This window comes from Artibeus jamaicensis, unplaced genomic scaffold, assembly GCF_021234435.1.
Source record: "Artibeus jamaicensis isolate MK-2021 breed Jamaican fruit bat unplaced genomic scaffold, CSHL_Jam_final scaffold_660, whole genome shotgun sequence".
Lineage (NCBI taxonomy): Eukaryota > Metazoa > Chordata > Mammalia > Chiroptera > Phyllostomidae > Artibeus > Artibeus jamaicensis.
The window spans coordinates 1,881,011-1,907,825 of record NW_026522052.1 but is presented as its reverse complement, the minus strand read 5'-3'; the positions used below and the strand labels follow the sequence as shown (position 1 = coordinate 1,907,825).

The 26,815-nt window shown below is 53.4% G+C and overlaps 1 protein-coding gene across 10 annotated transcripts in view; it reads left to right on the top strand.

Annotated features, from left to right (window-relative positions):
• The window catches only part of GRAMD1B (GRAM domain containing 1B), a 160,091-nt gene that overhangs the window by 86,917 nt on the left and 46,359 nt on the right, over nt 1-26,815 (top strand). Inside the window, exon 1 of one of the 10 annotated variants that reach the window (XM_037138304.2) lies at nt 14,864-14,884. The exons of the other annotated variants lie outside the window; for them this stretch is intronic. Coding sequence (XP_036994199.1) covers nt 14,874-14,884 — 11 coding nt within the window. The 5' untranslated portion in view covers nt 14,864-14,873. Of the gene's footprint in view, nt 1-14,863; nt 14,885-26,815 lie in introns of those variants that run through there. 10 annotated transcript variants of the gene reach the window in all.

Sequence of the window (26,815 nt, the reverse complement as noted above, 5' to 3'; positions counted from 1 at the left end):
GAGGATGATGTAAGCAAGCAGTATTTTTTTAATTGGAAATGGTCATTGTTTTTGCTTATCTCTCCACCTCCTTTGCTTTTGATCTCACTGTTTCCTCATTATTAGCTTTTCTTTTTCTTCCTGCATTTAGTGCCCTTGAGAGAGTGCAGTGACAGGAGTTGGCAGTAAGGTGGAGAAAGTGATTTTTGAAGGGCCTGGGCTCTCCTGTAGAAGGACTCCAGGGAGCGGGAAGGAAGTGGGCTCAGCGGCCTTATGCGGGGACACCAGTGCCAGCAGCCTCTCTCCGGCTCTGCGCCAGGTGGCGGTGAACCTGGTGTTCTCTGTTGTCTGTCCAGCACAGCGGGTGCGCCCCTCTTTCAGTGAATCAGTGAATGAGTGAAAACAGGCGTGGGCTTCCTGAGATGCCCAGATGTTCGGGAAGCTGGTGAAGAACAGACTTGCTGGATCCCCACTGGCTGTTTACTCGGGAGGTAGTTGGGGCTGTTTGCGGGAGGGCTGTTGAATGGGGAGGACACCGGGATGGGTGCCCGTTTGGGCAGCATGTCACTGCGTTTGCTGAGGGTGGACACCATCCTCGGTGACCTCTCAATCTCAAGGACGAAGGATGTGCAGGAGCACAAGTAGAAGAAGAAGGTGACTTTAAAGTGTAGAGAGATGCCAAGCAAACTCTGCACGTAGATGCTGAAGAAACCAGCATTGCGGAGTCACTGCAGTTGGTTGGTGTTTGCCACAAACTCTGCTTAGAAGTCAAGTGATGGGTAAAATGCTCCCAGTCCCAGGGTGGGAGGGCAAGAAGTAGGCTTCTGCCTTCATATCTTTACTACACCTCCCGCAGGATTCACCGTGACCTCCATTAATGCCGTCCTTTATTTCAGGGGTCAGCAAGCCTCAGCCCACTGCCTATTTCTGTAAATAAAGTTTTATTGGGACACAGCCACATTTGTTCATTCTCGTGCTGTTTATGGCCACTGCTGGAGTTCAGTAGTTGTGATGGACCACACGGTCTGCAGAGCCTGAAATGTGTACCCTCTGGCCCTTTAGAGAAAATGCTTGCCTACCCCAGCTTTATGTTATAAATAGATGACTAACTTTGAGTTGTTTGTCCATGAGAATCACCATTTGCACCACCCCATGAAGTTTTTGAAATGAACACCCCATTTTTTTCATGGGGCATATTTGCAAGATGACTTCCTGGAAGCAGTGGTGTGGTCTGGGATTCAGGCTCTGAAAAGACACTCTGACCATCTGAGCTGTTTTCGAGGCCCCCGTGGAGTGTCTAGGACCCGAATAATAGACATTCTCAGCTTCCAGTGTTCATTTCCGCTCACGATGTGCCAGGTTTACAGTGCAGTGGAGGCTCAGAAGTTCGGCAAGATGTCCCCGGCTATATAACGAGGCAGGATTTGAGCCCAGTCTCTGCGAGGAAAAGGCCCTTGCACTGACCACTGCCCAGGACCTCTGGCCATCGCCCCTCGCCCTTCCTCCATCCTCCTCGCCCTGCCTACCCCTCTGTGATTTCGGGATCGAGAATCACCTAGCCTTCGCTCTTTGGGGTGAAATGTGTTTCCTCGGAGCAGTGTCCATTCCTCACTCAGTTTTCTTTCTCACCCCTCCCTTCTTCTTGCAGTCATTGGTCTGATTCTCTGCCCCCCCACACCCCACCCCACCGTCTCTGACTCTCCCTGGGAGGAGGATGGTTTTGAAAAGCAAATGAGATCCTGGGTCCACTCCACATGAGCAGCTCCTGCCCCATCCCCTGGAGTGGCAGCAGTCACCCTGGCGCTCTGTCTTCTTGGGACAACAGCAGGAGCCAACAGCAGGAGCCGGGAAGCCAGCGGGAGGAGGGAGCATGGCCCAGGGCCCTGGGGCACCAAAGTGGCCTGGCTGCACGCATGGCAGCTGCTGGGCTGGCTGAGCTGGCATTTCTGACCTTTGTGGAGAGAGGGCGTCCTTAAAGGGACAGTGAGCTCTTTTCTTTCCTGGTGGCCGACTGCCAATTGAGATGCCAGGCGTTTGAAGAGGCCATTGTTCTGGCAGTGGGAGACGGGGGCCCAGACCGCCCAGTCGTTCTCTTCTTTCCCATTGCCAACTGCATGTCCCTCCATGATGTGCAGCTTGTCCAGTGTGGAGGGACGGCGAGCTCTCGGCAGTCGCCCACCCACGTCCCCTCCTCCTCCCCAGTCTGAAGGCAGCCTTGTCACCAGGGCTGCAGAGCAGAGTGGCGCTCACACAGACCCCGCTCCCTCCCCAGGGCACCAGCCCCTGGAGGCTGCGTGGCCTCTGCTAGCTGGTGAGGTGCCCATGTGAGTTGCTTACTCTCCCCCGTGAGTGGACAGAGGCAGTAGGACAAGCTTTGCCCAGGCGCCTTTGCTGGACGACCTGCACGGGAGCCATCCTGTTGCCTGTTAAAACCAGAGGTTCTTGGTTCCAGTTCTGGAACTCCTGAAGCCCAGGAGTCTGAAAGTCAGCACGCACACTGCAGTCGGAGAAGCCCAGACTGAGCTCACGGCCCCCCGGCCTGGCCGCTCATCAGAATCATGTGGGGTCACACCGAGTTGGAGTATCTGTGCAGGGCTCATGAACTTGAGCTAGGCAGCTCCTCTGCCAGGGCTAAGAGCAGACACCCTGGAGCTGGCCCCCCGGGTGTGACTCCAGGTGTCACCAGCTACTGTCTTTATGATCTTGGGTGAGTGCCTCAAGCTCTCTGTGCCCCAGTTTTTTCTACCTGTAAAATAAGGATAATTTAGTGTCTACTGCATAAGGCGGCCATGAGGAGTTTGTATTTGTGAAGTTCTTACAACAGAACTAGCACGTCAGTAGCTCTTCACAGGCTTTCATGACTTTTGTTGGTAGACGGCTTTGGAGGTCACAATTTGAATGGTCTGGTGGCAGGTCCTTTGGGGAGGCCTTGCGCTTTAGCAGGCGACTGGCAGTTCTCAGGTGTGTGTGTGTGAGTGTGTGAGGGGCTGGGGGGAGGCGGCCCTGCCGGTTACCCTCTTTCCTGCTGGCCTGCAGAGTGGGGGCAGGAGCCCGTGCCTGACTTCTGGCTCTGGGGGGCACGGGGATGCCCGTGGATGCTGCCCTGTTATCACAGGAATACTGGAAACCGTGTCTGTAAAGGCTGGCTGATCTCTTCAGAGGGAGCACAAGGGAGGGAAAACCAAGCCGGAGGCCAGAAATAGCCATAAATACCAGGTCTTGTAATTACTGTGCACACCCAGCCCCGTCCCTCGCACAGCCCTCTGGACCTCAGGGAAGGAGAAGGGACAGAAGTGTCTGCAGCATGATGGGGGGGGGGTAACCAAGGATACGTGGGTGGCATGCCCTCAGGAACGCTGCTGAGCCGAAAGGGGCACTACGGTTTAGCGTGCTTCTAAGTTTTTATTATAACTTTCTGGTTTTGCTCAGCCATTACTTTTCTGAAAATGATCTCTGTTGAACTAAATCTTTCCGTGTTTAGCATCTGGCACAAGGCCGCTTTCTCCCCGTGCTCTCTGATTTCCCTTTGCTCTCATCACTCTGCAGTCACGTTCGGTCGGCTGCTGTGGTCATGGCGTGAGGTTCGAGGAGGCTGGGAGAGGCGTCTAACTGGGAGGACTGAACTGCTCTGAACCTACCTGCCCTCCTGGGTGTCCTGGGGAATGATCAAAGCTGGACAAAAGGTCATTGGTCAGAGAGAGAATTTTAATGCGGTACACCCAGGCAGTGGTATTTAATAGATCCTAATACAAGGGTTTTTGGTGGGCCAGATGCTGGATTATTGTAGAGAAAACAAGCCAGTCCTGCAGGGCACATCTCGTGGCTAGTTTCCGTCCCGACTGTAAATGTCAGCATACAGGGAGCCCAGCAGTGGGCAGAGTCCTCACAGCATCCACTCACTCCCACTGAGCATATTTCACAAGACTTCCAGGAAGCGCACAGCAGCGGGTCTGTTCTTGGTGGGGGTGTCGTTACCTTTGGTGGCTCTGAGACGCACAGTGATGGGAAGGAGCAGCACTTCCGTGGTTTCAGAGACAAATTTTGTTGGCCTCTCCTGGAAGCAGGAGTTGGCCTCCTGCCCTATTACTTAAGAATATGAATGCATTATTTTGGTTTCTTTTTCTTCTCTTTGGAGAAGCTGCATAGGAGATCACTGCTTTGGATGGGAAATGGGGGTGAGTAAGACCCGAAGGCCTTTCCGCCTTGGGAACCTGTGGAGTCTGGGAGTGTATTCCTGGCCCCTAACAGTAGAGGGGAGGCAGGGACGACGGATCTATAGACGGGAAGCAGAGGGGAGACCATTAGTGGATTCCGGTACAGGAGTCAGAAAGCCCTGCTCTTGGTCCTACGCTGGAGCCTTGCTCGGGCTCGCCTGCGACTAGGCACTGCTCAGCCGGATGATGGCTCAGAGCGGGGAGGTTTTGTGAGGTCGTCTAGATTCACCTGGCGATGAGGGTGGGAGGCCGGCCCGGGAGTCCCTGGTCTGCGAGCCACCTCCCTGCCATGTAAAGTCTTAGAATATTCCCTATTATTTCAAATTCAGTTTTGTTGCCTGATAGCTGCCTTCCGGAGAAACAAAAACTGAAACTCTTCTCTTCATTGGCTTCTCTCTTCTCTTCCTCTTTTCCAAAACTTGGGATGCTGTTTACGTTATCTCTCACTCAGTCTAAACATCCCTATTACTTGACGGTTTAGCATAGGGCTGAGTTCCAGACCGCACTCTCTTATTTATCTTATCTGGACAGTGGGCCTCATAAAGTGTGGTTGGCACTCTCTCTAGGTTTCTCCCACTGGTATTACTAGCCTCCCTCACTTCTGTTAATGAGGCCCAAATATATCTGAGTTATTCTTGCAGCCGCATTGCAGTTTTGGTCCACGCTGAGCGTTGTGGCCTTTGCCTACTGGTAATTCGACTTTCCCACCCGTTCCAGCATTGTAGGAGAGGGGTCCTTGTGAGTGGTCAGGGCTTACACTGCAGGACCCCTTACACGGACAGGCCCCAGTGCCCAGGTACTTGGCTGACAAGCAACGGCGTGGGGACTGTGGGAGGGAGTCTGGTTTTGATTGGAGGCTGTGGCGCTGCCAGGGTCTTGTGGCCTTTGTCCGTGATGAGTCAGCGCCCCAGCTTGCATCCTCTCCTCAATCACCTCTCTTCCATTCCCACCTGTTCCCTTCCAGCAGCCATTAGGTTTTGACAGAGTCGCACTGTGCTAAGATTCTGTAAGGAGGGTTGGTTCCGAGCTGAGGAAGAGGGGGCTGCCCAGCTGCCCAGCACAGCCACCCCGATGGTTCTGTAGATCTTCTCGGGGGACACAGAACATGCGGAGGTGGGAAGCGGCGAGGCTGACAGTTCGAGGCAATGATGTGGTCAGAAGAGAAAAAGCGAAAGGAGAGCGGGACCTGCGGCCTGGGCCCTGTGCGCTGCTCCAGGGTCAGCGCTGCCTCTTCTTCCTCACTCCCTGGCCACGGAGCTCACCTGTTCTGCTTCCTGGCCGCATGAGGAGATGAGAGAGGGGAAGAGTGATCGTGGACCGTTACTGCAGGAGGTAGCTGAGTGGGTCCTCTGGACCAACCCCTTCCTGTAACAGGTGGGGGCGCTGAGGCCCAGAAAGGGCGGGATATTCCATGACCGCAGCCCAGCGTCATCTCTGTGCCCATGTCGCAGGAAGGCAGTGCTGTCCTGGAGAGGGGGTTGCGGATCGTGGTGTGTCAGTGCTCCTCTGTTAGCCCGACGGTCTTCATTGAGAGTGGAGTGTGGGTTGTGTCCCCAGCTAGGAGAGGCCTGTCTGGGGAGCGACAGCAGCGGCAGCCCAGGTGCTGCCCCCAGGGAGGACGGCGGAGCAGGCTGGCCACCACCGCAGGACAGTCCTCAGGAAAGGGGTACTGAGAAAAGACGTCCGTTCTGCAGATCCTCCCCACTGCAGGGAGGCCCAACCAGGGTCGGGCCGCCTCTTAGAGCAGTTGGGCACGTGGGCAGAAAGCCAGGCGCTGGACAGCAAGTCCAGGGGTCCAGTGCTCCCCTCAGGAACGGGAGCTCGTGGAAGTTCTCTCGGTACCTGCGCAAGTGCCCTCCCATCACCCTCTGCAGAGTCTGGTGTCAATGCTTGAATAGTGAGCTCTGGCACTTTGCTTTTTACCTGGGTTTTCGTTCTGGTTGGCCCCATTGGCCAGCCAAACTCCTGAGGTTCGGGCATGTGGAAGGGAGTCAGGGGCCGACACCAAAGACCCCTAACTGTGACAGGGTCATTGCTTTGATGAGCACGCCTCCCTGAGTCATCATGACCCCTCTGCACCCTGCCCCCCGACACAGCGCTCTGCATCTCTCTTCCCCACTGGCTCCTGTGCAGGGGCCTGCCGTGGGGTTTCATGATGTGTGCCCTGATAGTGCCAAAGCTGGGTGGCTCTGGGTTAAAGGAGAGGTAGGCATGGGGTGGAGGAAGTGGGGGGACGTCCTGCACCCCATACTTCGGGCCAGTGGCCAAAGGGACAAAGGTCTGTTCTTAAGTACGGCATGTCAACATCTTCTAGGGGCACCGCTAGCAGGCTTCCCTCTTTAAGACCTTAATCCAGGATTAAGGAGAGGTCAGTTACCTCTGCCAAGAGGTGATTTGGAAAGGGGCTTAGTCTCTCTAATGTCCTGAAGTGGGCAGAGGTAGAAGCCATTACACGGTTGTCTGCCTGCCCCAGGGCGCGGGACTCTCTCTAGAAGCTGCAGACTGGTACTGACTGCTGAGCTTGAGATTCGGCCTTTCCCCTGAACTTCAGCAGCATGTCCTGTCACCTCCCTACTCACACACATTCCTTCGTGGGAACCTGTGTGTGCCAGAGGTGGGACAGAGGCCGAGGAAGGGCTCGGGGACAGGTCTGCCAGGGGGGTTACCACGAGGTGCTTGCAGAACCAGCCTGTGTGTGTGAGTGAGAGACTCAGGGCAGGGCAGAGGCTGCAGCCAATCCCATGAGGGGCTCTGGTTCTGGAATGGCCCCACTGAGTTACTCCAAACTGAGGCAGAGTTTTTTTTATAGTTGTAGCCATCAGCTGTGGTCTGTCCTCAGGCGGGCCATGCCTTTGGTTGTGACACCCTCGCACGCCCCGCCTCTGGCAGCTGGGGTGCCAGTGCCTTGTGCTGGAAGGACCCACAGTCGGGCAGCTGTTAACCTGCACTGCTTTGATGCAGTCACAGGCCCTAGGACTTTGTGCTTTGCCTGGTACCTTGTCCTCCTCACAGCCGCCCTCCTACAGAACCAATGTCAGCTCCCTTTGACGGAGAAGTCACAGCTGAAGGTCAGAGGTCACTAGTGGGATATCGTATTCAGATCCAGGTGGCTCTTAGGTACTGGAAAGAACATTGGATTAAGTGGTTTGAGTTATTATTTAATCCTCTTCCATGTTCCCTTACGTTGACCCTAGCATTGTGGGCCAGTTAAACTACTTTAATTTGCATATAAATGATTAGATTAGGTCTGTGCCCAGGTTTTAAAATTCTTCAGTCCCAACAGACGCCTCCTGGCCTCCGGCTGGGGCAGCTGGGGCTGCCTAGAGAGAGAGCCACCTGCTTCCTGCCAGTGAGTCAGGCTCCAAGTCCTGCCCTCGGGCTCTCGGCCCCTCGGTCATTCTCCACACTTGTCCTTTTCTGCTTTCACTTCTCTGTGCCTGGCTGCAGTTGTGGCCTTCACATACACTCCCGCCACCACCTGCTTCCTGTGGATTATTTACCGTAATTCATCCTCATTTTCCTCAATCTGATTTTTCCTCCCAAGGAACAAACTCTGTCTAGTTCCTTGCGCAAGCCTCTCTGCATGCAAGGCGTGAGGCAAGCTGCCTTCTCTCGGGCACAGCTGGTGCCTGCGTCTTGTGCAGATGCTTGTGCTGTGGCCGCCACGCACCCACTCTCGTTCTGAGGATGCAGGGAAAGTGCAGTTTTCTCTCTTTCCAGTGCATTTTGGAACATCTGTAGACTTGGCTACATGAGGTTATCTTCTCTTGTAAAGAGAGCAGTTTTCAAGAGCAAATGTAATTGGGTGGAATTAAAGCCCAAAGGTCAAGGAGGGGTCGATAACAACGGAGGATGAGAGCATTTTACATCTGTTAACGCCTCGAATGTCAGACGTACTAGTCTCAGGTGCTGACTAGCCTGCAGGTGTGCGCGTGATCTCTTCGACTCAGTTCTTCTGTAAAATGGTAATGATAAGATGAAGAGAGACATAACCCAATGCGCCCTGGAAAGTGCCCAGAACAAGGCTTGGCATGTAGTTCTCAACGAGGTTGAGCCCTGATGACTAACATGTAAAGTCATTTTGAAAAGAAGAGAAGTAACTTAAGGAAAACAGTTTGACTTCTAGAAAATACAGCTCGCCTGACTGCCATTTCCGAAGTAATTCTTATACGATGTTACTAGAGAATTAAGGTCCACTTGTGTAGACCAGTGATTCCTGATGCTCGCTGCGCGTTGCAGGCACCTGGGCATCTTGAAAACCACTGCTGCTGCCTCTCACCTGGACACTGATTTTATTGGTCCGGGTGTGACCAAAAAAAAAAATCCCCAGGTGTTTGCACCCGGCGTGTGCAAACTCCTAGTTGATGCTTGAGAGCAGACCATTCGGCTGATTTATAATTGTTCCAGGCTGAAAAATGCAGGCTTGACAATTGGGAACATTTAGAAAAGAAGGTGCCCTGACCTGTGTGACTCAGTGGGTTGGGTGTCGTCTCACTAAGCAAAAAGGTCATTGGTTCAGTTCCCTGTCAGGGCACATTCCTGGGTTGTGGGTTTGATCCCCGGTCCGGATGTGGATGAGAGGCAACTGATTGATGTTTCTCACATCGATGTTTCTCTCCCTCTCTTCTCCCTCCTTCCCCTCTCTCAATAAACAAACAAACAAATAAACAAACAAACTCTTCAAAAAGGAAAGAAAAGGTGGTTCCTAGGAGCTAATTACTCTCCTTGGGTCTGGTTGTAAGTAAGCTGGGCAGGTGTGTGTTGGCATGTGTGGAGAAATGGGCTTTGAAAAGCAGGTAGAATGAGCCCTGTGCCAGCAAGTTCTCTTCCCAGGGCTGCGTCTTGTCATCCCTCTGGGCTGCACTCGGCTTGAGGGAAAGAATTTATACCTGCCGAGGTCTGACCGGCAGGGTGAGCGTTGGCTTGGCAGCCCTGTTGCGTGCAGTAGGGCGAGAGGCGGGTGGGAGCTCGCCGAGAAGCTCCCTACGCATGTCTGGCTGCTTCTGGCTTCAGGTTTTATGTACTTAGGCATTGCTGCTCCTCATGTGAGACATGCAGTATTCATGAGAGGTCTTGGGTTACAGCTGGGTCGGAGGCGATCAGCAGGCGCATTTGGACACCCCTGACCTGGCTTCTGTGGATTGAAGTGTGGATTGAGGACTGGGAGAGGGCAGAGTGGACATCTGCGGGTCATCAGTTTTCTTGCACTAGTGGCTCATCAAACATGACGGTGTCCTGAGCACTGGTTCTGGGAAGAGTTCTTTCCTAGGGCCCCTCGAGTGCCTGGTCACCGGGGGCAGCAGCTTGTTACACTACGGGGATTGACTTCAAAGACCTTCAGTGGCTCTTTCTGATCTTTGAATTCTTTAGAAATATGTGGACCTCTCTGGCTAACAACTTTTTTCTTCTTCCGAATGTCGTGAAAGACTCTGACTCTCCCTGCCGCCGGTTGATGGGGACAGGCCAGCAGCGCAGCGGAGAGGGGACCCTGGAGTCAGGGCTGAGAGGTAGACCCTGGTTTCTCCTTCTACTGTATGATTTGGGGAAATTATTTACTCCCCGAGACATCTCAGCTTCCTCGTTTCTGAACCAGGGGTGAAGTGAGGAGTGGATGAGGGAATGCGTATTAATGTATGAAAAACTGTCTGGCTCCTCGAGCATTCTAAGAGCTTTTAGTCATTTTGTTACTGAAAAACCACCTGAGCACAGGGGCGATCTCTTAGCTCACCTGTGCTGCTTTTTGGTCATCTCTACAGTATGTTCAGTGAGCGTGCAGTGAGCATGCAGTTGGAAATAGAAGCTACACCAAGAATTTGAGCTGAGAAAATTTCGTACTGGGACTCACTAACAAATAGAGGGATACAAAGGACTCTGGAGAATGCAGGGTGAACAGGGGCAAGGGGCAACCGCTATCTCTGGGGTCGAGCAGAGCATCCAGGGAAGGAACAGCCTGGCAAGGGGGCTCCCCACACCAGCCTGAGATTCAGAGCTCACTGAAAAGGGAATGGCCACGGCCCCCTGGTGGCACAAAAGGCGCTGCAGGCTGAGGCAGATACACTGGAAATTGCCCATTCGGGTGTCATGAGACTCACGGGGAGGCTGGGGAGGCGATCACAGGGTGTGGCTCACGCCTCACTGGGCAGGGCCGTGGCCACCTGGAGCCGAGGGGCAGCAAGTGGATTGGATCACTGGCCTGAGCAGGAACAATGGAACTTCACTTTACAGGGTCGTTGGGGGGATTCATCCCAGTGTTATGGTTGTAACTAATCATGATTAAGTGCAGTAATCTCTGTTTGAAGCGCATTTTACTCAGTAGGTGTCCGATAAGTAAAATAGCACATGGCTGGTTCTCAGTGGATGGTAGACCTCTGTTCCCCTTCCTTCCTTCCTTCCTTCCTTCCTTCCTTCCTTCCTTCCTTCCTTCCTTCCTTCCTTCCTTCCTTCCTTCCTTCCTTCCTTCCTTCCTCCCTCCCTCTCCTCCCTCCTCCCTCCTTCCTCCCTGCCTGCCTCCCTCCCTCCCTCCCTCCCTCCCTCCCTGCCTCCCTCCCTCCCTCCCTCCCTCCCTCCCTGCCTCCCTCCCTGCCTGCCTCCCTCCCTCCCTGCCTCCCTCCCTCCCTCCCTCCCTCCCTCCCTCCCTCCCTCCCTCCCTCCCTGCCTCCCTCCCTCCCTCCCTCCCTCCCTCCCTGCCTCCCTCCCTCCCTCCCTTCCTTCCTTCCTCCCTCCCTCCCTCCCTCCCTCCCTTCCTTCCTCCCTTCCTTCCTCTCTTTCCCCACCACACTTGAGGTCTCTCTCAGACATTCACATTCTATGAAAGCATCTGAGGCTTGGATGGTGACAGTAGTATAACCAGGTTCACTTTTGCCCGTCATCCCCCACAATTTAACAAATCCTTCCCATGTAAAAGTCTTTCATTTTTGTTGGAATGGAAGTCGGATTCAAAGATGAAGACCTGTTCTTTATCATCGCTACCTCCCTCCCCACCAATAGTGAGTAAGCCCTTGAGGTGAGCAAGGTGGGTGTGGCGTGGGCTTCTGTGCACAGTGCGTGGCCAAGCCTCCTGGTCAGATGGGACTCTGGCCCCACTAGATCTGCGGTGCATCCTAACCCTCCCCCTTCCCGGGCGCTCCGGGTGCTGCTCTCTAGAAAGGGCTTTTGACGCTGCACAGGGTTCTCAGGAGTGTGTTTCCCTTTCAGAAATAGAAATGAATGTCAGTTTTCCATATCTCTAAGGGAAAGGTTTAATTCAGACGATGGTACCTACTTTTTTCTCAGTTTCCTAAATTCATTTCCAGAAAAGTGGTTTGGGAACTTAGGCACCCGAGAGTGCAGCTGTTACACCGTGGAGACGGAGTCGAGGGCCTGGGCTCTGCCCCTGGAAGTCCAGTTCCCACGGTCAGGGTCACAGCCCGTGTTCTCGACCCAGCTGGCCTCTCCGAGTCCGGGCCCAACTTTCCAGGAGGATGAGGACAGCAGGGCGCGTCCATAGGCACTGGTAGGGGAGAGGGCCCACTCTCCCTGGCCGCGCATCAGCCGCACCTCCTCGTGCACGATGGGAAGGTGAACAGCAGGACAGCAGGAAGACAGTCTGGGTTTCAGACGCCTGCTTTCCCCCCTGCCCGTCATACACCCTAAGAAGGTTCTCAAACCTCTGCCTCTTAGTTTGCTTATCAGAAAAATGGGGGCAACGAGTTTGTGTTCTGTGACCTTGCTGGTAGAATTATGTGAGATCATCCACATCTGAGACTTAGCAGATTCCACGGAACATAGAGAATATTCTCTATTGTCACGTTTTATGTGGCTCAGGTGAGGGGCTTTGGATCACGAAAGAGAGACCTCTGTTTTATAACACAGTCGACGTAGTTTAGACTCTCTGATTGGCTCTCTCTGTAACTTTCTCATTATTTAACCAGGCCTAATCTGGGACGACGTGGCAAAGAACTCTTGGGTGCCTGAGGAAGTAGCACGCACACTCTTTACGTGTCCTAAGGGACTGAGATTTTCTTAGACCCAGACTCAGCTGAAGGCTAGGGAATACTTGTCTCACCACTAGAAGATTTCTTGGTGTCTTACAAAAATAGCTATTGTGTTTGACCTGTGTTGGTAATAGTTTTCATCTGTTGGACAGATACCCTGGCAGATACAGTGAAAAGCTTATTACGCGAATTTACTTCATTGAACTCTCACACAATTCAGTAAGATTTGTTATTTTTTGTGTGTGCATGATTACTTTGCAGATTAAAAAGTCTGAAGCTCAGTGAGAGGCTAACTTTTCAGAAGTCACAGAGTCGGTGACTGGAGAAACGGCATTCGCGGTTGGCATGTCTGGTCCCCCTGCTGTCAGTCTAAGCCACGGGATGCCCGCGCCGCAGGGCTGTGTAGGGCTCTCCCAGGAGAAAGTGAATATGTGCACGTTTTAGTGGAAGAAGCACAGCCTCGGAAAAGTTTGTATGATTTGTCCAAAGTCACACAGCGAGGGAGTGAGGCAGCTAGGGCTGGGGTGCTGGCGGGTGGAGTCCCCCCACCCCTGTGTTTACTGTTTAACCGAGGACAGGGCAGTCCGCACGGATACTTACTGAAGCCCTGTGCGTACCCAGCACTCCCACGTGCTGGAAGGACATGAAGGGCACAGCCTACAATCTTCTTAGGGGAGATAAAACCGACAGAGTGAACAACAGAATCTGCAATTAAGTTCTAAACCGTGTACCGTGGTTTACATGGACAAAGTTGGGGGGAGGCAGCCACCTTCTTTTGCGTGCTTTTCCGTGCCATTTTAAAGTTCCATCCTTTTTTTTTCAACATTATAAGAGAGGAAATACGTTATTATAGGCTTTTTCAGAGGAAGAAACTGAGTTGGAGTTGGAGGTTGGTGGGTGACTTGGTCAGGGTCACAGAGCCGGAAAGCAGCAAAACTGAGCTTCGAATGCAAACCTAACTCCAAAGGCCAGATCTCTCCGTGCAGTAACAAGAAGAGGCCGGTGGATTGTCCAAAGCAAGGAAGGTGTTTTAAAACAGGCGGAGTTTGAGCCAGACAAGAGGGCGGGTAGAACTGGGGCAGCGCTCGGGTCCCAGGGCACCACCAGTGCACCGTTCTCTGGAGCTGAAATCCCTGTAGGTGAGTGAGGCGGCAACCAGGCAGCCCGAGCCCGTGTGCCGCACAGGTACACGAGGCTGCTATCCCATCAGCAGGCTGCAGATGGACTGTCCAGTCGCAACGAGCCAGTAGGCAGCCCCAGAATGCAGCGTTTAGCCAACAGATGCCAAAGCAGCGTTAGCTCCCGGCAGGAATCTGGAGTGCAGGAGCCAGGTGATGTCAGGGGCTGTAGTTATCGTGCACCTCCAGCATGCTGTCCTGTGCAGCTGCAACAGACAGGCAGAATTCTGTCCACCCCTTAAGAACATTCAAAGCGTGAGAGCGCACACCCTGATCCTTTGCTACTCAAAGTGTGGCCCATGGAATAGCAACGTGGGCATCACTGGGCATTTGTCCCTGGGCCCACTGCATGTGAACCTGTGGTTTGACAAGGCCTTCAGGCGAGGACAGACCAAGAGACGGGAGCTAGCCGAGCTAACCATCATCATTGCTTTGCTGCTGCTTGACCTCCTCAGCAGCCATCTGCAGATCAAACGTGCGTGGCAGGGCTGTGCCAGCCGGCCTGACTCTCCAGAGTTCATTCATGTTCCCCTGTTCATTCAAGAATACCCCTTGTCTGACGAATTCTTCTGGGGCTGTTTCAGGACCGACACTGTGTTTCACTGAATGTGCAGGGGAAAAGACAGTTTTAAGAGGTACAGCTCAGAATTTGAAAACTCAGGTGACCCTGCTTTGTTGTGAATGTAAGTGCCTGCCCGGAGAGCTGTTTTTCTTGTCTCTAAGAACCTGGGCCAGCGGGGCGGGGGCGGGGTGCACCGGAGGAGCCCTCTGCTGCTTCCCTTTGCCCCTTCCCTCTTTCCCTCTGTCCCCAAAGCTCAGGCAGGGGGAGCAGCTGTCAGCCTTTGAAAGATGCAAAAGGCCGTTCGTTTTGAGCCAGGAGGCTGTGTTTTGCTCTCACTTCACCTCCTTGATAAAGGCTGACCTAATGGGCAACTTGGGAAATAACTGCTGGCAGCAAAGGGAGCAAAATCTCTCTAGAGCATCACATAGTGTTTTTCCCTATTTGGGGACGAAGAGGAAATGACTCCCGCTGCCCCGGTGGCTCTGTCCTCCAAGCCGGTGTGAATAATTGAGAGCTGGCAAGTCGACAGCGCCACAGAGTTGCATGATGTAAAGCGGCAGGGTGCGTGCGCGCCCCTGTGCATGTGTCTGAGTGTGCCTGTGCGCGTGCGTGGAGAACAGCTGTCTGCGCGCGAGTCAGAGGGGGAGAGAGAAAGGGAGCAGGGGTGAGGGGAGAGGGGCTCTCTCAGCCTGCATGACCACACCAAATAGCTGCAGAGGGAGGTGGGGGAGAAGGGAACGGGAGCCGTGTTTAAAATTCCAGAGCAGTGTGAAACAGCAGAGAAAGGAAGCTCCCTCAGCTTATGAGAACCCTGCCCCCACTCCCTTCCCCGTTAGAAACAGGGCTGTGGGGTAGGCATGGGGGTGAGTGCCCTCCAGCGTCCTGGGGGCCCCTCCCCACCCCACCCTACTGCCCAATGCATGAATGAATGAGGGCCTCTCTGCACTGCACTCTGCTACCGTTCCTAATGGCTTCCAGGTTAGTGCTCACTCACTCGCTGGCGCTTGTGTGTGTGTGTGTGTGCGTGCGCGCATCTTTGTTTCCTTGGGGTTTTTGCAGGGGTGGCCATGCCCAGGGGTCGGGTCAGGACCCCGGGGCTGCAGTGAGGACCTGCATGCCTGGCTGCGTGCGTGTTCCAGCTAGTGCAGGCTGCGCAGAACTGCCGAGAACACGAGCCTTTGAAGGCAGAGCACATCGGAGTCCATGTTGTGTGCTTCTGTTCTGTGTTGGGGGATCTGAGAGCAGCCCTGTGACATCATGCTGCAGAGGAGCCACGTTCTCCTCTCCTGTCTTTCCTCCCTTTCCCCCTTCCTCCTCTTCTTCACAGTAGCACTGCTGGAGCCGAGCCTTGGAGCGCTGTCGGGTGGGCCTGGCTCAGGTGGAGGGAGGGCTTGGTTGGGCTGTTGGGGTCTTCCTGACCATAAGCCTCGTTCAGGATCCAGGGACTTGGAGGAAGGAGGGCAGAGGATTGAATTGGCAGTGCGTCATGGAGAGCTGGCCAGAGCTCCTGGGGCAGGTGTGGGCAGGCCCTGTGCTCCTGCTCTGAGCCCACCTGCTGAGCTCTGGAGGCCCCAGGGAGCGGAGGGGAGGCAGGCACCCTCTCTGAGAAGGACAGGTGCTACCTTTCCCCGGGGAGGGAGCCTGGGGATGGGCTTCCGGAAGGAGAGGATAAGAGGAGAAGTGGATGGCTCTCCTCTCGGGGAGATAAAGGGTTTGTTTACTCTTTGGCTTAGCGGCATTTGGCTCAGAGATTTGCCATGTGTTTTCAGAAAACAGATCGTCCGTAGCTGGGCATTACTCCCCCACACCTCCTCGCATTGTTAGTTATTTGCTTGATTGAAGCAAATGGAGGGGTGGGGGAGGACTTGGAGCTCTCTGTGTCCCTGGGGACTCAGCCACGCCCCCCAGCCACTGGGACTGGGATCTTTGCCTCCTACCCGCTCTGACACTCGCCAGTGCAGTGGACACCCCTGGGCTCCTGTTTCCGCCCCTTCTCCCCCCAGCTAGCCTTGAACAGTGGGCACGTTTTCTCCTGTGCCTCGGATTGCACTCCATTGGCTACACAAGTTCAGGACCAGGGTAGGCAGGGCTGGCCTAGGGAGAAGGGAAGGAGCAAGCAGCATTTTAGGGAGCTGCTCGTGGCAGGAACTGGCAGGAACGTGTCAGTGTCAAGGCTATGGAAAGCAGTACCCCACTGGGGGAGCTTGTATCATCCTGCCTGCAAACCACTCCTCTCTTCGCGTTTCCCCTGCAGGCAGGAGCAAGCCTGCAGCCCCTTCCCTCAACCTGCGGAGTCACCAAGCACAGGCTCCCTGTCTGTGGGACACAAGATACCCTCCTCCCCCACTTGGCAGGAAAGAAGCAGGCCCACAGAAAAGACATTTTCATGGTCTTACCTCGTGAGACCAGGGGTTGGCCAGCTGCTTTTGTAAAGGGCCAGGCAGGAAATATTTTAGGCTTTGTGAGCCACACTGGCTCTGTTGCAACACCTCGGTTTTGCTTTGTACAGTGGAAGTAGCTGCAGACAACATATGAACTAATGAGCATGGCTCTGTTCCCAATAAAACTTTATTTATGGACTCTGAAATTTTTATGTCATGTAATTTTTACATGTCACAGATATTCTTTGGGGTTTTTTTTTCCTAACATTTAAAAATGTGAAAACAAATTGGTGATGGGCTGGGTGGGCCTGAATTAATCAGTGCAGATTAGAAGGCCCTGCTGATCGCCTGAGACCCCCATAGAGAAGTGTGGGGGTGCAGGCAGCGCCCCCTGCAATGAAGCCTCACGTCCAGGGCTGTCTGTTCCTGGTTGCAGGCGAAACGGGACCGCATTTGGTTTGCCTTGTAACCTCAGAGCCTCGGTGTTGCTCTCCTTCAGTCAGACAGAAACCTCAGCTCGGTGGGAAGTAAGGGTCTAGAAGCAAATGTCTGGACTAGAGGAAGGAAGATGTTAGCTAGGACTTGCCATCTCCTGGTGAGGCAGTCTCCAAGGGCTGTGGCTTTGCACCTGGCCTGGACATCTTCACGCACACATTGAGGATTCTTGTGCAACGAGAGTTGGGGTGAGAGCTGGGTGGATTTATCCTCCCAGAACTCGGGTTTGTCCTTTGCTGGTTGGGTAGAGTGGAAGGCTGTTCCCTGTGGGGATGCACACACATTACACCTGCGCGCGTTCCCCTTTGCCCACAGGCTGTAGCAGGAGAGAAACGGGGACTCAGCCCAGATTCACCCAGTTCAGCAGATGACTGCCAAAATGCATGTTTACACCCTGATTCCCAGAGCACAGGGGCGATGGTGCTGCCCTACTGTGGGTGCGCCAGAGCACTTCTCTGCAGTAGTATCACAGCCGCTTCTGGGCCCCACAGTTTCAGGGGGGTTGAGATGGACTGGAATTCATTCAGAGGAGAGTGAACACTGTGGCTGAAGGACCCAAAACCAAAGCCACACTGTGCAGAATGGTTGGGGGACCAGCAAGCGGAGGGGCAGGGACTGAGGGGGCTGAGAGCCGCGTTAAAGTGCACGTGGGAGAGAAATTAGGTTTATTCTGCTGCCGCCAAGCAGGTGCAAATTGGACATTTGGTAGGAGGTCTCTGGAAGCAGTGTAAGGACTGTCTGAAGATGAAGTGAGTTACAGCGTTAATTGTTTACATCTGTGTCACTCGAGATACAATCTAAGTGAAGATTTGGGGGAGATGTGGGAGAAGTGATTTTTAACTCCTAAAAACCGGCCTGAGGAATTGGAGTCATTCCACCCAAAGTCAGGAGGATGGGGACGGACCAGGGGTCACAGCTGATGAGGTAGCTTCAAGTCTGGCAGAGCTGGAGTCAAAGACACTGGCATCACATGCATTACAGTCAATTTTCATTTCGATCGTAAGGACCTCCCCGAGGTAGCAGGACACAGTGACTAGGATCACAAAGGGAAGCCTCGGGTCTGTGCCCTGAGCATATTTGAAATGAGGGTAAAGCCTCTCTTGGGTGACTGTGGTGCCTGCCTGCAGCCCGCTTTGTTCTGAAGTGTCTACAGTTTTAACACAATGGGTGTTCTTCAGCCCGTCTCTGCTTGCTCTGTAGCAGAGACGTCAGTCAGAGTTGGGTTTGAACTCGCAGGGGTCTGGAGGGGATCAGTCATGTACTTGGCTCTTACAGCCAGGCTAGGGAGGAGTGCTGTGAGGGGAAGGGGCACCAAGGCCGTTTCTCACTGCTCGTTCTGCTGCGCTCTCAGCCTCACTCTCTGGCTGGGAGCAGCCTCTGGTGCCCATGGTGAGGCAGCTCTGACCAGGCGGGAAGCTGGCGATGCTGGCTTAACTAGAGGTTCAGACAGCCCGGACCCTCTGACCAGTTTAGGTCTGAGTGGCTCTGTCGGAGAGAACCACCGCCCTCGGTAGTTCATGGTGCAGCCTTCGTACCTCCTTGTCATCCTCCCCTGGCATCTTTTGGGGGGTCGGCTGCATCACACCCCTTCTTCTCACATAATAGAAGCTGAAGCTCAGAGAGTGTGTTTGCCCCCAGCTCATGCCAAGGGAAGGGGCTGAATCAGGAGGGCCTGTCCCCATGACAGGTGCTGAGGGGAGATGTTTCAATTGAACCTAAATAGCCCCTATTGCTTGGTGTGAGCTCATCACATGTCCATCTCTCCCACCAGTCGGGGAGCTCCTCAGAGGCAGAGCCCGTGGTCCTGTCCCAGGATGTCTCCTGGACCAGAGCACAGCCTCTTCTGCTGTTGGAGGGACAGATGGAGGCTGCACAGATTTTAGCAGCAACACTTCTTGCTGAGGGTGGGGGAGGGGCCCTGCATTACACATGGGAAGCTGGACATTCCGTTCAGTTGGACTCTGCCCTGCCCTCTCCCAGCAGTTTGTGGCCTCCAAGGGAGTGGACATTTCTCTTAAGGAAAGTGTGCCCTGGGACAGCTCAGCACCTTTCTGCTCTCGCAGGGCCCGTCCTCCTGAGTGCTGAGGCATCTCAAACACTCTGGGTGGGGTGGTACTTAGATTCGGCCGAGACCGATAGCGAGCCAAGTTTGAAAGCATGGAGTCCCTGCCGTGTGCCCAGAGTCGTGTTTAATAGTGTGTGTTTAATCTCCGTGTGTCCACAAAGAACCATGGCACAGTTGCTACACGGGTGCTGCCCTGTGGGGCCCTGGGACGAATGTCACAGAGTTGGAGGCACATAATAGATACCCAGTAAATGCTTTATGACATAGAATCAGTGAGGTTAGCTTAATTTCTGAAGACAGTGGAGCTGATAGAGAGCTGGATGGATAATGGTCACCAAGAATTTTGGAGAAATTGGGACCACAGACGTGGAGAAGTAAGGATGATGGCACCGAAAGTCCCTTCAGATCTGTGTGGACACGTGTGCAGCCACCAGTGAGTGCTTTCTCACCCAGAGTCTCCGGCAGAGGCCCGGGGGCTGTCGTGGGGCCCTGCAGAGAGAGTCCCTGCACCAGGTGGTGAGTCGGGCTGTGTGAGCCCTGAGACCCCTTCCAAACTACCGACCAGTGCAGTAGACCCGGTCAGCCGACACTGCCTGCCAACCCCGTGGGGCCGTCTGTCTCCCCAGGGTTACGTTCTGCCCTGCTGCACGCACTCTCACACTCTCGGGGAAGGGGAACTGCCCACTCCGCCTCTGAGTTCCCACGTTTATCTTCAGCATCTGCTGCTTCCTGTTGACCCTTTCCTCCCAGCCTGGTGGAAGTCAGGGCCAGGTCAAGGCCAGGTCAGGGCCAGCTCAGGGGAAGGAGCACCTCGGTCTGAATTCTCCGCCCTTGCTTGGCAGAGAGGGCAAAGGTTAGAAACAGGATTCAGTTTCTGCACTGGGAGTTTACTTCTTACTTCTAACACTTCTTTTTTTATTTTATTTTATTTTATTTTTTGGTCCATGAGCAATGAGAGGAAGTCCTTTACTCTGGGGATGCATTGTCTAATTAGGTTATATATTTGAAAACATGCTGCCTCTCACCCTGCTGAGGTGGGTGTTGTGACCATTCCACAAAGCACACAGTTGTGCAGAAAGAAAGCAGCTTTGCTCAGGAGCACGAAACAACCCAGGATTTAAACTCAGACACATTCACAGAGGGCAGGATGAAGGGGCTGGTCCAGCAGGGTCTGGGAATGATGTATTTTCATTTTGTGGGCCCAGAAGTCCTAATAAGAACCAATGGGCTGGTGTTATGAGCGGGCAGGCTTGGGGTGGGCTTACGAAAGAAATACCCAGCAGACTAAACATGCAATGGGACGGACGAGCGGCTTCTTCACAAGCGCGTTCCTCTGTGCACGCAGTGCGTTCTGTGACCCCTGCGTGCGCCTGGACCGCAGAGCCACACGCAGGGCCGGCCCAGGCACAGGAGGCCACTGTCCATGGGGCAGCCCTGCAAGACAGGCTGCTCTGGGGAGGTGACATTGGAGCTTTGATCTGAAGGTTGAAAGGAACCAGAATTCAAAACTCTAGAGTTCCAGGCAAGTGAGTCTGAGGAACGGAGAGGCCCGAGGAGGCCAGAAGCACACAGGGGAGAAAGCAGTACAAGGGAAAGTTGAGGAAACAGTGCTGGAACTTGCACTCCAGGAGCTGGGTCTCTGGGAGGACAGGGACCTCTGCCTCCGGGTCAGGGTGGCGTGCGGCGTGGGTTTGGCACCACCTCTGTGCCCTTGGGGTGAAACAGTCGGTCCGATTTCTGACCCTGGTTCGGTAGCATCATCTGAGTATTTAAAGGTTGTCATCACTTGCTCTTCTTCAAAATGTCCCTGGAGATACCAGCAGCTCTGGCTTCTCCCTCAGTGCTGGAAGGACCCAGCACGACTTATTTTGTTTTGCTCGGACGGGGGAAACTGGGTCAGGCTGTTTGGGCATTTCAGGCATGGAGGCCTGATTCTCTGCAGGCCCTGGTCTCCATGGAAATGAAAACCAGTGTTTGTCATGCCTGTTCCTGGACTGAATTCCAAACTCTGGGCTGAGCAGGGGCTGCAGGAAAGCCAGGAGTGGGGGAGTGGGATAGAGGGGGGCTCTGGCCATTGTGATGGGGGATCACATCTTCCTGGCTCAAGTCGGAGAGGCAGACAGCTGCTGACGGTCTCTCGTCCTCCACCTGTCACCTGTCTGAGCCGACCACACCAGCAGTTGGGTAACCGAGTTCGGCTTTGCTCCGCTTGGCCAAAGACCCTTACATTTATTGCCCAATAAATTCATCAACAGTTGAAGTCACCACTAGCTAGGACTTTCCCCACAATGAGTAATTAATTCCAGGTTTACGCAGATCCCTAATGAGAATGTGTCTGGGTATTAATGAGTCAGCAGGATGCAACATTTTATCTGGGCTCTGTCGTCTTTCATTCCCCTTGCAGGAGTTAAATTTTTTTTTCTTAAATTTTCTGTGTATACTTGAGTAAGACAGGGAAGGAAAAATGGGTGAGGGGAGCTTGCTGGCCACAGGAAGTGCCCTCAATTCTCTCCACAGAGTTTACAGACATGGGCACCGTGAGGGACCGAGTGCTGAGGCAGCGAGGGGAGGCCTGGGCGGGGTGGGCTTGTGAGCTGAGTCTGGGTGCCCAGCGCTCGTCAGTGATTCTGGAGAGCCATCGTCACCAGACTTCCACGAAAGCTGTGTCTTCTCTGCCGGCGGTCCCAGCTGGGGCGACGTCTCATTCCACTTCCTGGTTCCAAATTTCAGGACAGACAGAACCTGTCCCTGAACACCTTGTGTCCTTCACCCAAAGGCGCAACTTGGAAAGCCCCCAGGGAAGTTCAGCAAGCTGCCCAAACGCAGAGTACAAGATGTTCACCTCTGTCAAACCCGTGCCCTGGGGCACCTGGAGGAGGCCCCTCCAGTGCGTGGAGAAAGGCGTTCTTTCGGGAGCGCCCTCCCCCTGCCCCTCGCTGAAAGGCAGCTGCTGCTCCACGCAGGCCTGAGTGTGGCGTGCTGCGGCCAGGCCGAGACTCCGCTTTACGTAAGCTGGGAACAGGGCCTCTGCGCCACCGATTTTCGACTGGGACTCTGCAAGACTTTCTGAAACATGCAGTACCTCATTGTTTAGTCAGGGGCACTGACCTCTTTTCCCTCAGATCATCAAATTAAAAAAATAACAACAGCCAACACAATAACCATTCAGTGTGAATGAACCAAAATTATACCTTTTTTATTGTCAGATTGGTAAAAAATACAATTTTTGGTGTGCCGCAGAATTTTAGCAATTAGTTTATAGGAGCCATGAGATGAAAAAGGTTGACGATCACTGCTCTGCACCGTTAAACAGAAACAAAGCAACAACAAGAAGCGTGTCTCCTGGAAGCATGTGGCCCCTTCCTCAACCGGCCACCACAGCCTGGCGCAGAAGGCACAGCCCCTTCTCCCGTGGGAGAGGGCTGGCCCCGTGGTGGAGGTGCTGCTGCCAGGTAATAATAGTCCAGGTGACAGGTGCACAGAGGGTGGGTTCCACAGCTGGTCAGGGGCAGTGGAGCACATGTCTCACCCTTCCACACCCTCACCCCACCAGGTGTCTCAGAAAGGGGGTGCAGAGGAGCCCTAAGACTGACACTGTGTTGCTGGCGGGCAGTCCTGTGCTCCCGTCGGGACCACGCTGCCGCCGTGGTGGTGAGAGTGCTGGGCCGGGTGAGCCTCGCTGCGGCCTCCGCGCCGTCACCTCTCGGGGTCCTGGGACTGTGGTTTTATAAAACTTTCGTGGGTAGAGGGGCCCAAAACTGGGAGGTCCGGGATGTTATAAGGAGGCATGGAGCAGGCCTGGTAAGGTGTTTTTATTAAGTGACTTGGTACTTTGCTTTCTAAGGAGACCCGTCCAAGGGCTGTATGGGACCTGGCTGGGATTTGGGATTCGGGACATTTCCGCTTCTACAAAGTTCTCATTGGGTATGCCCTTTTCACCTCCCGTGCCGTGCTTTTATGAGGGTACAGGGACACTGCTAAGTGACAAGCAGAAACACAAAGCGGCTGAGAAACAGCCACCTTCAGGGAGTCATAGTAAACTCTGAATTTAGAACCTGTTTCGGTGGACAGACCTCAGGGAGGCATTTGCAGGAGCATGTAAATTTCATGCAAATATTATGCAAATACACCTGCAGTTTTCCAGTCTCAGACACCTGAGCATGTGCTATGTGGGAAGATTTGAAGTAGAGCTGGCTAGTGTGTGTGGGTACCTGCAGTGATGTTACAGTGAACTGAGGGGGATCACAGGTGAGTCTTTGGAACTGACATGGGGATGGAAGGTGTGCAGCTGAATAACAGGATAGTCACCTGTTAGGAATTAGGGACCTCTAGGTATCAGAATCAGCTTTAACTAGATGCTGCCAAAGGCAAGGAGGGATGATGTGCCTGTGATGCAGCAGTGGGTTCTGCTGTTAATTGTCAGGCTTTTACACCCAGAGGAGGTGACGTCATCCGTCTGGTACTGAGTAGTAGCCTTGCCTCGAGAACCTTGTCTTCATGCTCACTCCCCGTCAACCCCAGGTTCCTCACCTTGGGCAGTTCGTGTGACAAGCTCAATTGACTCTGTTTCAGCAAGCTCCCCACCTGGTAGGCACTGAACAGCTGATACCGTCCAAAGAGTCGTATGCAGGTTTTGGTCATCAGGAGCAGATCTGTCACCAATTCCTTGATACATGTAAGATTAGTCCTTGGGAAGAGTACGTCTCAAAATTTACAGTGCGTCAGAATCTGTGATGGTGCTTATTTAAAATGCAGGTTTGTGAGACCATGCCCTGGAAATGCTTGTTAACTGAGTGAGGGTGAGCCTGGCATTCTGCACTATGAGGAACCATCCCAGGTACATCCGGTCCCCACTGCAGGAAGTGATGTTCGGGAGGTCAGAGGGCAAGAATACTTGTTCCACATTTCACAGAGAGGAATGAAAGGCTGTGTAATAGTAGTGGGAATAGCACCTCTGTAATACTTGTTGAGTATTATATATCAAGCACTGCACTAAATATTTTACTTACGTTATTTCACTTCACACAACAGCCCTATGAGATAAGTATTAGTATCTCCCATTCATCTGATAAGAGAAATGAGGCTTAGAGGCCAAGGGCACACAGCAAGTGGCAGAGCTGGGACTCAAACCTGAGCCTGCTGACACTGCAGACTGGCAATTAATCCTGACCTTGGATGGCCCCAGCAGGCCCTCAGCGAACAAAGGTTTTGTATGAAACAGCTTTCAAGATTTTTAATTGAACGCTCCTTCTCTTAGTTTGGGGTGCCTGGGAGGGTACCCTCGCACCCTGGTACTGAGACTGTGATTGCCCAGGCCCAGCGCTGGGCTTGGGGCAGCAGCGAAAGGAACACGAAGTGTCTGGGGCCAGGTCGGGGCTGGAGAGTGGGAAGGAGCCGCTGCAATCTGGAGGTGGGGGTGCAGGGGTGTGGCTCAACAGGCATGTATTTTGCCATCTCTGGGCAGAAATAATTGATTTCCTTGAAGACAAGTTAATTTGAATGAGGAACTCTGGAATAACCGCTCTGCTCTGGGTTCTGGGCTCTGCCCAGGGTTCTAAACAAGGTACAGGCAGCTGCCCAGGGGCCTGTCCCGCTGTCAAAATCTACCTGTGCCCGCAGGGCATAATGATGGGAAAAGAAAGCCAAACAAAGCGGTATGAAGGCTGCCATGTCTTGAGTGGGGGTGGGAGATGCTTCGGAGACTCGCTGCAGAAGGCCCAGGGAGCCTTCGTCCTCGTCCCATATGTCCCTGTTTTTCACGGACGGGAGCCAGACCTCACCATAAGAAGCAGGATCAAACTGTAGCAGGAGGTATTGCAGTCAAACTTGAGGCAGCATCTTTGTCAGGAAGGTGACCAGGAGAGGAGTGGATGGAACAGTCTTTGCCGGGGACTGTACAAGTAGGAGTGGGAAGCGAGTGAATGACCCCTTGCGATGGGTTAAAGGTGGCTGCTGTGTGGCTCAGGGGACCTCTTACTGGGGACGATTGATTACAGGACCGTCCTAAGCATTAGCTTAAGCATGTTGTGCTTCTGGGACATATGGTTTCTTGGAATGCTCTATGTATTGCATGCTATTTAGGCCTTCCCACCCCTGTTCATATTGGGGCGTTTGTTTCTTTTTGGGAACATTCTCTTCTCTCCTGCTGTCATGTCCTTTTAGCTGGCTAACACATTTTTCAGAACTCAGCTTAAGTCTCAAGTGCCATAACTTAAGACAGCCTTTCTCGGTCCCTCCAGTCTGGCTGAGATTTCCTTACTCCCGCCCATCACACCACTCATTGCTTATGTTGAAACGAGCAGAGCACATGTCTAGCTGCTCCTGACTGTGATGTCCCAAGCACAGGATTCTTTCTTAATCACTAATATGAACTCCAACACCCTAGCATTGTGCCAGGTGCTCAGTAAATGTTTGTAGAATGGAAGATCCAAACAGGAAGTCATATGACCTTGGCCAGGCACTTAACCTGCCTATTTCTTGTTTTGTTTTTTTTTTTTTTTTGTAAGGGAAGTTAAGAGGTGGGTATATTAATTTGAAACTCTGGAAAGGAATCTTATCCAATAGCCCCTTCAACACAAGTCTTTCTTCCCTTTCTGCAGCAAATCTGAGGTCATCTTCCACTTTAAAATCCCAAAATTTTGAAATGTAATGCAATGCTATTATTCATAATGGTGGCAGGGTCAGATTAATGGCACATCTTAGCGTTTGTGTGGAAGACACAGTACTTTAGGTTGTGAGGTATGGGAATTGATTGTATTTGCTCAGCAGGGTGTCTGAATGTCTAGGATAATGGATGCCTCTAAAAAGGGTTTAGGAACCTAGCAAGTCCAGTGCTGGTTCTGCCGACTTGGAACTGAAGCTCCAGAACCGTCTCGTACACCGAAGGGTCGGGGTGCAGGCGGGACTCGAGGTGGGTCGGGGCCTGCCTGGGAGGAGACCACGGGAGAGGATTGTCAAGGTTGGCAAATTTTCTTCTGAGGAAGTTCATTTTGACAGCAGAGTGGAGACTGGATTGACGACTGGAGACAGGAAGTTGACTGCGTCTTTTTTCCCATTCACCGGGCTGCCCATCCACCCCACCAAGCAAGTATTTCTGACTGCTTGGCTCCGAGAGCGAGCTCTGTAATCAGACGGGCGGTGTTTCAAGTACTGTCCTGCCACTCGCCCATCTGTGTGACTTAGGGTGAATCACTTAGTTCAGGGGTCACCACCCCTGGGCCGCTGGCCAGTACCAGTCCGTGGCCTGTTAGGGACTGAGCCGCCCAGCAGAAGGCGGGCGGCAGGCCAGGGGCACAGCTTCGCTCGCATTTCCGCCTGAACTCCTCCACCTGTCCACCCCCACCCCCAGCCCCGTCCACGGCCCGTGGGACAACTGTCTCCCGTGAAACCTGTCCCAGGTGTCGGAAAGGTTGGGGACCACTGAATGAGTCAGTAATTCAATCAGCTGAGAAACAAGACTAATGATAATATCCATTAATGCTTCCTAGGTTGGCTGGGAAAGATTAAATAATACTTAATAAATGCTGGGTACTATGCCAGGAATTAACCGTTCACAAATGTTTTGCTATTTTGTTAATATTGACAGGTTGTTGGCACAGATTTGGTAGGTGTGGTACTGGGGAGGCTGTGACGACCTGCACTACAATGAGATGCACGTCGGCGTTTACTGTGCACGGACAGCTTACCGAGCGTCACGCTGGGCAGCGTGGGCGGCACGGGGGTCTGTGCCTCCAGGCAGAATGTGTGCCCTGCTGTAATCAGCACAGTGGTGGAGGTTCAGGAGACGCGTTTGGAGAAAAAAGGTGGGGTCTGAGACGGGTCTTCAAGGAGGGATAAGACTCCATCCAGTGGGAGGACTTGGAGGGCAAGGACTCTTCACACACAGGCAGCGAGTGAATGACACAGCAGTCAAGGGGCAACAGCATGGGAACGCGTAAAAGAAAACCTGGGAAGGTAGGTGGGACTAAC